General features: G+C 46.3%; 1 protein-coding gene across 1 annotated transcript in view; it reads right to left on the reverse strand.

The window, feature by feature from the left end:
* The window catches only part of LOC108801432 (uncharacterized protein C1orf228 homolog), a gene marked incomplete at its 5' end in the record, with an annotated part of 25601 nt that extends 13936 nt beyond the window's left edge, over positions 1 to 11665 (reverse strand). Inside the window, one exon of the mRNA XM_018573324.1 lies at positions 11581 to 11665. Within this exon, the coding sequence (XP_018428826.1) occupies positions 11581 to 11665 (85 nt within the window). The remainder of the gene's footprint in view (positions 1 to 11580) is intronic.
* Between the last annotated feature and the right edge of the window lie 927 nt (positions 11666 to 12592).

Raw genomic sequence — 12592 nt, forward strand, 5'->3', positions numbered from 1 at the left:
TCTCTGAGCCAAGGCACTGATCACTAGAACGATCCCCAGGAGCTGTCCCCCCCCCCCCTTCTCTGAATCAGTCTTCTCATTCTGATCTTTTGGGAAGGTTCAGACAGCTCCTGAGCTTCACCTTGTCAATCGACTCAGCAAGTGAACCCATCCTTAGAATGAACCAAATTATTTCAGAGTAGAACCTCCCTTCTCTAGCACACATGAGTATATCTCACCCACTACAAACAAATGAAAGATACAATTATTATATTATTATTATACAGGATTTATATAGCGCCAACAGTGTGCGCAGCGCTGTACAATATAAGGAAGACATTACAATCACAATACAATTCAAGACAAGAAGGTGAGGAGGGCCCTGCCCCTGAGGGCTTACACCTGCTACTGTGGGCAAGGGGCCTGCCTGCGGTGCCATTGACTTCAATGCACCGCCACACTCCCTCCCGCCCCTGAATGCAGGTGTTTTTCATTGGTAGATCTCATTGAGCTCGTCATTTGAAAAGTAGTTCTCCAGATGAAAAATTGTGGGCGCCCCTGTCCTAAAGGCAGTCAGAGTGGGAGATAGATGGATAGGTTGGGGTAAAGAGTTCCATAGGATGGGAGAGGCTCTAGTGAAGTCCTGGAGGAGAGCATGGGAGGAGTTGATGAGGGAGTTGGAAAGCAGAAGGTCATTTGAAGAGCGGAAGGAACAGTTAGGGTGATACTTTTACAATGTTACAATAAGACATGTCATGTGATCACCTACAATGCATCCGAAAGATCCCAAAACACAATAAACCCCATTCCATCCCCCCTCTGTCAGCACTCAGAAATATATCTCACCCGCTACAAGTAAATGATAGATACAATATTATAAAAAGACATCTCACATTCCTCCTATGCATGTAATAATAACAACTTACTATCTTTGACCAATCAGGTTAGCCCAGCTTGCGCTGAGCCTCAAAAAATTGAATGAAACTCATAATTGTTCCTCTCCACGGAAATCTTTAGTAAAAGGCGAAAGATTTATTCGATCTGAAGAGAAACCAGAGTATACTGACAGCAGGAGAAAGAGAACCCCCCGCCGACACACCGGCCCCCTTCACCTGTTGGAGATTCACTCTCGGCGTATATCATACATCTTCAATATTCACTGTGATGATACAAAGGAGTGAACACAACACGTGAGACAGAAAAAGACAACAAACTACATGAATCCGCCCATAAAATCTGTCACAGCAGCTTTAGCGGTATGCAAAGGAGGAACACGGAGCTGCGTCTACTGCTGAGGATTATGGGAGCAGCATGCGGATGGGCGGGGCCAAGCTCGTCTCCACCCCCAACTGTAGAGCGGCAATGCTGATGATCGTGCACGTGCTGCAGACAGAATACAGAGAAATACCAATAAATGTTGAAGAGATTCGCAGAGAGCTCACTATGTATACAATGTATACTCGTACAGACCGGAAATATATATATATATAGAGAGACATTTATTGAGTGACATTCACAGGGCGCGTGTCAATTGGCGTCTGCCTGCGCTTGGAACAAACGTCAAACGCAGGTCAGTCCCATTCACTCCTTAGCGACACCTATTAACCTCATTTTACACGTCTTTTTTCAGCGTTTTTTAGCGCCTATGTTGTCGTGCGTTTTTTAAGTCGATTTTGGCACATTTATAGGAATAGGCAATATGCGTGTAAAAAGTGCACAAAAATAATCAAAACACGCTTTTTCTATTGCGTCCACAGGGACAAAACGCGCTGAAATCTGCCCCAAAGTAACTCATGTACTAGTTTGTGCGAGAGGCGTTTTTTCAGCCTTCTCTCCAGCGCTGACTCCTCTGTCCTGGCTGGCACTTCCTGTCCCATGGTGTCTGCATGCGGGTGCACGCCGTCCATAGACTCACCTTGTGTCTCTCCTCGTCTCCCGGCCGAATCCAGACTGCGCATGCGCCCGCCCGAGCATTTTCGGACGGGAACATGCGGCGAAGACAGGGGTAAGTTTAAACCGCTTTTAAAGCCGGTTTTAAAAAAAAAAACTTTTTCCATATATCTACTGCTTGCTGGCCTTATATATATATATATATGCAAAGAAACGTGAGGGTTTAGAAACACGTTAATGGAGGTACCAAGAAGAACCCCAAAACACAACAAACCCTATACCAGGTGTAGCCAAACTCCGGCCCTCCAGCTGTGAAACAACAAATCCCAAGATTCATCCCTCTCCGGGAGTCATGTCTTTCGCTGTGAGAATCTTGCAATGCCTCATGGGATCTGTAGTTCCACCACGGCTGGAGGGCCCGAGTTTGGCTGCCCCATCCCCCATTCCCTTTATGCCAGCACTCATGAGTATATCTCACCCACTGCAAATGAATCTAAAGGTGCCCATACACCTTACGATTTTCGTACGACAGCCCCACCCTGCCCCGATGATCGCAAGATTAATTTAGCCGTAATTAACGAAAAGCACCTGGACGAAATGCGGTAATTGATTTGTCGTATTTTCGTTTGACGCGCAGTGCAGATCGTACGACTTTTGACGGACGGAAACGCCAGCAACCTTACCACAATCGAGCAAAGTTTTCAAACATGCTTGACCGTCAAAAGTCGTACGATTGTACAGTAATGTCGGTTTGGGGCACTCTATTCAAACGTACGATTGTCAATCGAAAAGTCGATCGTATATGATTATCGTCTGATAATGGTAAGGTGTATGGGCACCTTAAGATACAATGTTACAGTAAGAAATGTCATGTGATCACCTACAATGTATCAGGTACCAAGAAGAATCCCAGAACACAATAAACCCCCATAGTATCCCTTCCCCCCCTCTGCCAGCACTTAATATAACTTAACCAGTATAAACACATGAAAGATACAAAATTATAACAAAACATTTCACCTATAATGTATCTAATGATGATGGTTTTCTATCTTTGACCAATCAGGTTAGCCCAGCTTGCGCTGAGCCTCAAAAAATTTAAAGAAACTCATAATTGTTCCTCTCCACGGAAATCTTTAGTAAAAGGCGAAAGATTTATTCGATCTGAAGAGAAACCAGAGTATACTGACAGCAGGAGAAAGAGAACCCCCCGCCGACACACCGACCCCCTTCACCTGTTGGAGATTCACTCTCGGCGTATATCATACATCTTCAATATTCACTGTGATGATACAAAGGAGTGAACACAACACGTGACACAGAAAAATATAACAAACTACATGAATCCCCCATAAATAAAATTCTGTCACAGCCGCTTTAGTGGTATGAGGAACACGGAGCTGCGTCTACTGCTGAGGATTATGGGAGCAGCATGTGGGTGGGCGGGGCCAATCTCATCTCCACGCCCACCTATAGAGCAGCAATGTTGATGATCGTGCACGTGCTGCAGACAGAATACAGAGAAATTCATCCGGTCATTACAGCGCGGGGGGGCGGGGGGGGTAACGATACGATGTTAGTACCGTGGACGCAGTACCCGTGTTAGTAAATCCAATCGTTATTGCGCTCTAAACACTAGGGACAAATCTGACCGCTACCAATGTGACATCAGCTCATCAGAATGCGCTGCGCATGCGCAGAAACACTTTTTCATACAGGTGAAACTGGAATAATTAGAATATCGTGCAAAAGATCATTTATTTCACTAATGCAACTTAAAAGGTGAAACTAATATATGAGAGAGACTCATTACATGCAAAGCAAGATAATTCAAGCCGTGATTTGTCATCATTGTGATGATTATGGCTTACGAGTGCGAGTGACTACTTTCATCTATCTAGGTTGAGGTGGGGATCGGCTTCCCTGAAGAGATGAGTCTTAAGGGATCGCCTAAAGGCAGCCAGAGTGGGAGACAGACGGACAGGTTGGGGTAAAGAGTTCCATAGGACAGGAGAGGCTCTGGTGAAGTCCTGGAGGAGAGCATTGGAGGAGCTGATGAAGGAGTTGGAAAGCAGAAGGTCATTTGAAGAGCGGAGGGGAGGGTTAGGGTGATACTTTTACAATGTTACAATAAGACATGTCATGTGATCACCTACAATGTATCAGGTACCAAGAAAGATCCCAAAACACAATAAACCCCATTCCATTCCATCCCCCCTCTGCCAGCACTCAGAAATATATCTCAACCACTACAAGTAAATGATAGATACAATATTATAAAAAGACATCTCACATTCCTCCCATGCATGTAATAATAACGACTTTTCTGACAGAAAACCAAACTTGTGACACCTCTGAGCCAAGGCAATGATCACAGGAAAGATCCCCCGGGAGCTGCCCCTCCCCCACCTCCCTCCCTCTTCTCTCAATCAATCTTCTCATTCCGATCTTTTATTAAGGGTCAGACGGCTCCTGAGCTCCCCCTTGTCAGCCGACTCAGCAAGTGTACCCATGAATCGGTTCCTTAGAATTCGCTTCTCGGCCTTTTGGCTAAGATCAAGTGTAGTATCTGTTCTTATCAGTTTTCGGTGGGGAAAAGAACCGTCCTTGCGGGGGATGGTTACTGAGTACTCGCTGGAGTGAAAGAGCGTGTGGGGAGCGTCCACGGGCTTCGAAAGAAAATCGGTTCCTTAGAATGAACCCAATTATTGCAAAGAGTCGAACTTCCCATCTCTAGCACTCATGAGTATATCTCACCCACTACAAACAAATGAAAGATACAATTATTATTATGAATATACAGGATTTATATAGCACCAACAGTGTGCGCAGCGCTGAACAATATAAGGAAGACATTACAATCACAATACAATTCAAGAAAAGAAGGTAAGGAGGGCCCTGCCCCTGAGGGCTTACAATCTAAAAGGCTAAAAGGGAGGGGGAAGTGATACATGAGGAGGGAGCTGTGTGGGGATGAATGGTTGAGCGGTTAGGTTGAGGTGGGATCGGCTTCCTTGAAGAGATGAGTCTTAAGGGATCGCCTAAAGCAGGGGTAGTACTATGTGTACCCAGTTATGAATGAACAGGATGTGATTTACATCACTTCCTGTTCATTCATGAGTTTCTCAATGGGGAGAAGCACTCTGTACAGAGGCTCCTCCCCATTCAGAAACTGGATGATAGCAAAATATTTTCTGAATGAATGGGAAGCCTCTGTGCTTTGCATTCATTTAGAACAGAGGCTGCAGAAAAAGAGATTGAAGACTGTGTGCGCTGGGTGACATCACACGGTTTTTTTTTGCCTCGGGCGCAAAAGGAGGTGGCTACGGCTGTGCTCACACAGTGCTTGTGCGGCTGCCGGCTAAATGTGTCAGATGCCGCAGATGGAAAGGGGCGGGACACCTCTCCCCATGTGCAACGTCGGCCACACGAGCACCGCGGGAGGACAGGACGCCGGGGCCTCTAAGACGCACTGAAATGTAAGCCGGCTGACTCCCTGCGTTCAGGGGCGGGAGGTTGTATTGAAGTCAATGGCACCGCAGCCATGCCCTGGAACGCAGGCACTAATGTGCCTGGGTTCCCGGTGCAGGTGATCGGACTGTGGGCAAGGGGCCTGTCTGCGGTGCCATTGACTTCAATGCACCGCCACGCCCCCTCACGCCCCCTGAATGCAGGTGTTTTTTCATTGGTAGATCTCATTGGGCTCGTCATTTGAAAAGTAGATCTCCAGATGAAAAATTGTGGGCGCCCCTGTCCTAAAGGCAGTCAGAGTGGGAGATAGACGGACAGGTTGGGGTAAAGAGTTCCATAGGATGGGAGAGGCTCTAGTGAAGTCTTGGAGGAGAGCATGGGAGGAGCTGATGAGGGAGCTGGAAAGCAGAAGGTCATTTGAAGAGCGGAGGGGACGGTTAGGGTGATACTTTTACAATGTTACAATAAGACATGTCATGTGATCACCAACACTGTATCAGATACCAAGAAAGATCCCAAAACACAATGAACCCCCATAGTATCCATATCCCCCCCTCTGCCAGCACTCAGAAATATATCTCACCCACTACAACTAAATGATAACACAATGTTACAATAAGACCTCTCATGTGATCACCTACAATGTAACTAATGATAATGATTTTCTATCTTTGACCAATCAGGTTAGCCCAGCTTGCGCTGAGCCTCAAAAAATTGAATGAAACTCATAATTGTTCCTCTCCACGGAAATCTTTAGTAAAAGGCGAAAGATTTATTCGATCTGAAGAGAAACCAGAGTATACTGACAGCAGGAGAAAGAGAACCCCCCGCCGACACACCGGCCCCCTTCACCTGTTGGAGATTCACTCTCGGCGTATATCATACATCTTCAATATTCACTGTGATGATACAAAGGAGTGAACACAACACGTGAGACAGAAAAATATAACAAACTACATGAATCCGCCCATAAAATTCTGTCACAGACCGCTTTAGTGGTATGCAAAGGAGAAACACGGAGCTACGTCTACTGCTGAGGATTATGGGAGCAGCAAATGGATGGGCGGGGCCAATCTCATCTCCACGCCCACAAGTAGAGCAGTAATACCGTAGTATTGTTGATGATCGTGCACGTGCTGCAGACAGAATACAGAGAAATGTGTCCGGTCTTTACAGCTTATGGGTGGGAATAACGATACGATGTTAGTACCGTGGACGCAGTACCCGTGGTAGTAAATCGAACTGTTATTGCGCTCTAAACACTAGGGACAAATCTGACCGCTACCAATGTGACATCAGCTCATCAGAATGCGGTGCGCATGCGCAGAAACACAGTTAGGATGAAAAATTGTGGGCGCCCCTGTCCTAAAGGCAGTCAGAGTGGGAGATAGACGGACAGGTTGGGGTAAAGAGTTCCATAGGATGGGAGAGGCTCTAGTGAAGTCTTGGAGGAGAGCATGGGAGGAGCTGATGAGGGAGCTGGAAAGCAGAAGGTCATTTGAAGAGCGGAGGGGACGGTTAGGGTGATACTTTTACAATGTTACAATAAGACATGTCATGTGATCACCAACACTGTATCAGATACCAAGAAAGATCCCAAAACACAATGAACCCCCATAGTATCCATATCCCCCCCTCTGCCAGCACTCAGAAATATATCTCACCCACTACAACTAAATGATAACACAATGTTACAATAAGACCTCTCATGTGATCACCTACAATGTAACTAATGATAATGATTTTCTATCTTTGACCAATCAGGTTAGCCCAGCTTGCGCTGAGCCTCAAAAAATTGAATGAAACTCATAATTGTTCCTCTCCACGGAAATCTTTAGTAAAAGGCGAAAGATTTATTCGATCTGAAGAGAAACCAGAGTATACTGACAGCAGGAGAAAGAGAACCCCCCGCCGACACACCGGCCCCCTTCACCTGTTGGAGATTCACTCTCAGCGTATATCATACATCTTCAATATTCACTGTGATGATACAAAGGAGTGAACACAACACGTGAGACAGAAAAATATAACAAACTACATGAATCCGCCCATAAAATTCTGTCACAGACCGCTTTAGTGGTATGCAAAGGAGAAACACGGAGCTACGTCTACTGCTGAGGATTATGGGAGCAGCAAATGGATGGGCGGGGCCAATCTCATCTCCACGCCCACAAGTAGAGCAGTAATACCGTAGTATTGTTGATGATCGTGCACGTGCTGCAGACAGAATACAGAGAAATGTGTCCGGTCTTTACAGCTTATGGGTGGGAATAACGATACGATGTTAGTACCGTGGACGCAGTACCCGTGGTAGTAAATCGAACTGTTATTGCGCTCTAAACACTAGGGACAAATCTGACCGCTACCAATGTGACATCAGCTCATCAGAATGCGGTGCGCATGCGCAGAAACACAGTTAGGTGATCGCGCGTCACCAGAAGTGGCTGATCTGATAGAATGGCCGGTCTGACAGAAAACCAAACTTGTGACACCTCTGAACCAAGGTACTGATTACAGGACCAATCCTCAAGAGCTACAGCTCGCGGTATACTGAGACGCCGCAGCTGGAGCGGATCCCGACAATTATGTCTGGATCCGCCCAGCTGCGTGAGTGACAGCTGGCTCTGCCTCTAGATAGCCTGTACCCCCACCCCACCCCGTCCGTTCCGCCAGTCAGCGCTGGCGGATCGGGGGGAATCCATCGCCGTGACAGGATCGAAAAGTGAGCGAACACCGGCATGTGTTCGCTCACCTCCCGATCTACTGAGCCGACCTGTGACAGTCTCATTGTCACAGGTCGGCTAGAACTATGAGGTGAGTGAAAAGCACCCCCCCCCCTCTCCTCATAGTTCTCCTTTAATACATCTCACCCACTACAAACAAATGAAAGATACAATGTTACAATAAGACATATCACATGATCACCTACAATATATCACATACCAAGAAGGATCCCAGAACACAATAAACCCCATAACATCCCTTCCCTGCCAACACTCAGAAAAATCTCACCTGATACCAACACATGAAAAAGACAATACAAAGATCCAATATGACATCTCACAGAATAACCTACAATGTACCTAATGATAATTCTATTTCTTTCTTTGACCAATCAGGTTAGCCCAGCTTGCACTGAGCCTCAAAAAATTGAATGAAACTCATAATTGTTCCTCTCCACGGAAATCTTTAGTAAAAGGCGAAAGATTTATTCGATCTGAAGAGAAACCAGAGTATACTGACAGCAGGAGAAAGAGAACCCCCCGCCGACACACCGGCCCCCTTCACCTGTTGGAGATTCACTCTCGGCGTATATCATACATCTTCAATATTCACTGTGATGATACAAAGGAGTGAACACAACACGTGAGACAGAAAAATGCAACAAACTATATAAATCCGCCCCAAAAAACTCTCTCACCGCCGGTTTAGTGGTATGCAAATGAGGAACACGGATCTGAGTCTACTGCTGAGGATTATGGGAGCAGCAAGTGGGTAGGCGGGGCCAAACTAGTCTCCACGCCCACCGGTAGAGCAGAAAATAGAATTCCTGATTATCGGGCACCTGCTGCAGACAGAATTTTTTTTAATTTGGTGTGGCCCCGAGCCAATGCATTGCACCCGGTTGCCGTGCTTTACTTGCTCAAAAGCAAATACAAAATGCAAATTTTATTCTTGTATGACCTTTTTTTTTGTAAACAAATATATATAAAGACGTAATTTCCCTTACATAACACATAGACAGGAGGAGAAAACGTAGTGAAATATAACAGTAAAGATGACCAGTGACTCCAAAAAAACAGATCAATGCATCATTATTGAGCACGTTATTGTATCAAGTATTAGGGATAAAATCATTATAATTATTCCTTTTCTATTTTGGGAAAATAATCCCATTTAAGTTAAATTAATGGAGGTACCAAGAACGACCCCAAAACACAACAAACCCCATCCCTTTATACCAGCGCTCATGAGTATATCTCAGCCGCTACAAATGAATCAAAGTTACAATAAGACATCTCATGTGATCACCTACAATGTATCAGATACCAAGAAGGAATTAGAGATGGGTAGATTATGAGCGATCCGGATCTATTGAGCGGCTCCCTCAGAAGAATGAAAGAGCGGTGGCTCAGTAAAAATGAGCGGCGGTTCTTCTGGTCTGTGCTCTCTGTGGATGGAATGTAGAAGTAGAGAGTGAAACAAGAGCTGCTCTTGTAATATGATCTTAGAGTGAGAGCCAGGCTTCTGCCAGCCCACCCGTACAACCGATCACATCTGTGAACCAACAGAGATGGATCTCGAAGAGTCAGACAGACTCAGGAATGATTTGGTTCTTTTGGCTCCTTTGCATCTTTGAATCTGGCTCTCAATGGATCCAGATTGGAATGATATAGTTCTTTATCTCCTTGCGCCTTCTCAATTATACTGATTGAGATCCGCTCAGAGAGATATTTTGTACAGCTGACTTTTTTTTATAATGTATTGCTGGGACTTGTAGTCCTGCATAGCTGGTGGTATTCTGCATTGCTGGATGATGATTATAAAGCAATGCAGAATAGCACCAACTATGTAGGACTACAAGTCCCAGCAATGCATTATAGTGCTGGTGGGAATGTTGGGGGTATTCTGCATAACAGACAAGCAATGGTTTTACTTTAAAAATAACTCCTGTTCCCTCCCTCAAACTACACCCCCTTCTCATTTCCTCTCCTACTATAGTAAAAAGAGCAGTTTAGTGAACCATGAGCCGTTTAATAGATCCGGATCTTTTCAGTGAGCGATCCGTAGAGGAGCGCTCATGCAGATGAACCGTTTTGCCCATCTCTAAGAAGGATCCCAAAACACAATAAACACCCTTAGCATCCCTTCCCCGCTCAGTGAGGACACAGAGATAAATCTCACCACCAAGTAAATGAAAGATACAATGTTACACCAAAACATCTCACGTGAACTTCTACAATGTATCCATTGAATCACTACTTTCTATTTTTGACCAATCAGGTTAGCCCAGCTTGCGCTGAGCCTCAAAAAATTGAATGAAACTCATAATTGTTCCTCTCCACGGAAATCTTTAGTAAAAGGCGAAAGATTTATTCGATCTGAAGAGAAACCAGAGTATACATTGTACCGCCAGCAGCTTCGTCCGAACCCGGCCCGGTCCCTGCACATGTCACAGAGACCTCAATCCTCCGACTCATTTCACTTCCGCTTCTTTTCTTCTCATCGGCTCTCTCACTTGCTAACAGTTCCACAAATTATTTTTATAAACTAAATATAATAAACAAATACAAAATAAACTGTGTTACACGCGGGACATCTAGCAGTGCATCATGGGTATGTAAATGAGCACAGACTACACTCCGCCCCCTCTAAGCCGCTCAGAGCTTTGTACAAGTGAGATCACGCTGCAGCAGCAACGAGTCAGACAAATCAGCTTCTGGCTGACCATGGCAAGAGACTATACTACTACACACAGCCATAGAGCAGATCCAGGGATGAGTATGGCACGGAGGACAGTAAGGCAAAGAATGTCACCCTTCCTAGCGGACTAGAAGTCCCAGCATTCCCAGAGCAGCAAATGAAGGTCTCTCATTTTTATAGAAGGAATATTGTGTAACATTGTATCATGCGGGCTGCATTTTCCTGCCGCACCTACCTTCCTGCCGCACCTACCTTCCTGCCGCACCTACCTTCACACCGCACCTACCTTCCTGCCGCACATACCTTCACACCGCACCTACCTTCCTGCCGCACATACCTTCACACCTCACCTACCTTCCTGCCGCACCTACCATACCCACCTTCCTGCCGCACCTACCATCATGCCACACCTACCGTTATGCCGCACCTATCTTCCTACCGAACCTACCATCATGCCGCACCTACCTTCACACCGCACCTACCTTCTTGCCGCACATACCTTCACACCGCACCTACCTAACACCTATCTTCCTACCGCACCTACCTTCATCCTGCACCTACCTTCACACAGCACCTACCTTCATATCGCACCGACCCTCATACCGCACCGACCCTCATACCGCACCTACCTTCACACCGCACCTACCTTCCTGCCACATCTACCTTCACACCGCACCTACCTTCATCCTGCACCTACCTTCCTGCCACATCTACCTTCACACCGCACCTACCTTCATACAGCACCTACCTTCCTGCCGCACCTATTTTCATACTACACCTACCCTCATACCGCACCTATCTCCATCCTGCACCTACCTTCATAGTGCACCTCCAGGTGCATGGAGCGCAGCACTGCCAGCAAAGGCTCTGTGATAGATGGGTGAGCTGTCCGCACAATTCCCTGCAGGAGAACACAAACACCCCTGTTAGGATAAGTTCACACAGGCGGCCGCCCTCTGAAAAGCAACCTGCAGTGAATCGTTTTTCAGAAGACGCTTTACAGGCGACAGTATCACTTCCTGAACGCGGCATTTTTTTACTTTTTATATTCCCCACGGGGGGTGTTGCGTTGCAATACTGCTCTGCAATCGCATGGCGAACAGAGCTTGCTTTGCAGTCCTATTGTGGGCAATGGTTGCATTTGGCAAGCAGCACCCAGGGCTGTTCAGGGGTTAGGTTGTGCTGTTAGTCGACTGTGCTGCCGCGTCCCCAATGAGATGCCACCTGAGGCTACAGCCTCAAACTGCCTCATTATGGGGACACCCCTGGGAGGTACCTCTTGCAAAACTTGCTGTATAAAATTTGATGCAGCATGTGTACAAACTGGAGAAGTTCTATGTGGGCAGTCAGGGGACACAAAAATAGCAGATAAACCAAATGTTCTTACCAACCCTTTGTTGCCTGCGTAAATGAGGCCGTAGATCTATTCTTCTCTTCAGCAGGGCAGGACAACCGACCCTGGAGGGAATCTCACCATTGTGGGAGGGGCAGAGACACAAACTACTGGAGGAAATCTCACCATTGTGGGAGGGGCAGAGACAATAAACTACTTGAGGAAATCTCATCATTGTGGGAGGGGCAGAGACACAAAACTACTGGGGAAAAATCTCACCATTGTGGGAGGGACAGAGACAATAAACTACTTGAGGAAATCTCATCAGTGTGGGAGGGGCAGGGAGACAAACTACTGGAGGGGATCTCACCATTGTGGGAGGGACAGAGACAATAAACTACTTGAGGAAATCTCATCATTGTGGGAGGGGCAGGGAGACAAACTATTGGAGGAGATCTCACCATTGTGGGAGGGGAAGGGACACAAACTACTGGG

Source organism: Nanorana parkeri, unplaced genomic scaffold, assembly GCF_000935625.1.
Source record: "Nanorana parkeri isolate BGI_ZX_2015 unplaced genomic scaffold, ASM93562v1 scaffold2337, whole genome shotgun sequence".
Classification (NCBI taxonomy): Eukaryota; Metazoa; Chordata; class Amphibia; order Anura; family Dicroglossidae; genus Nanorana; species Nanorana parkeri.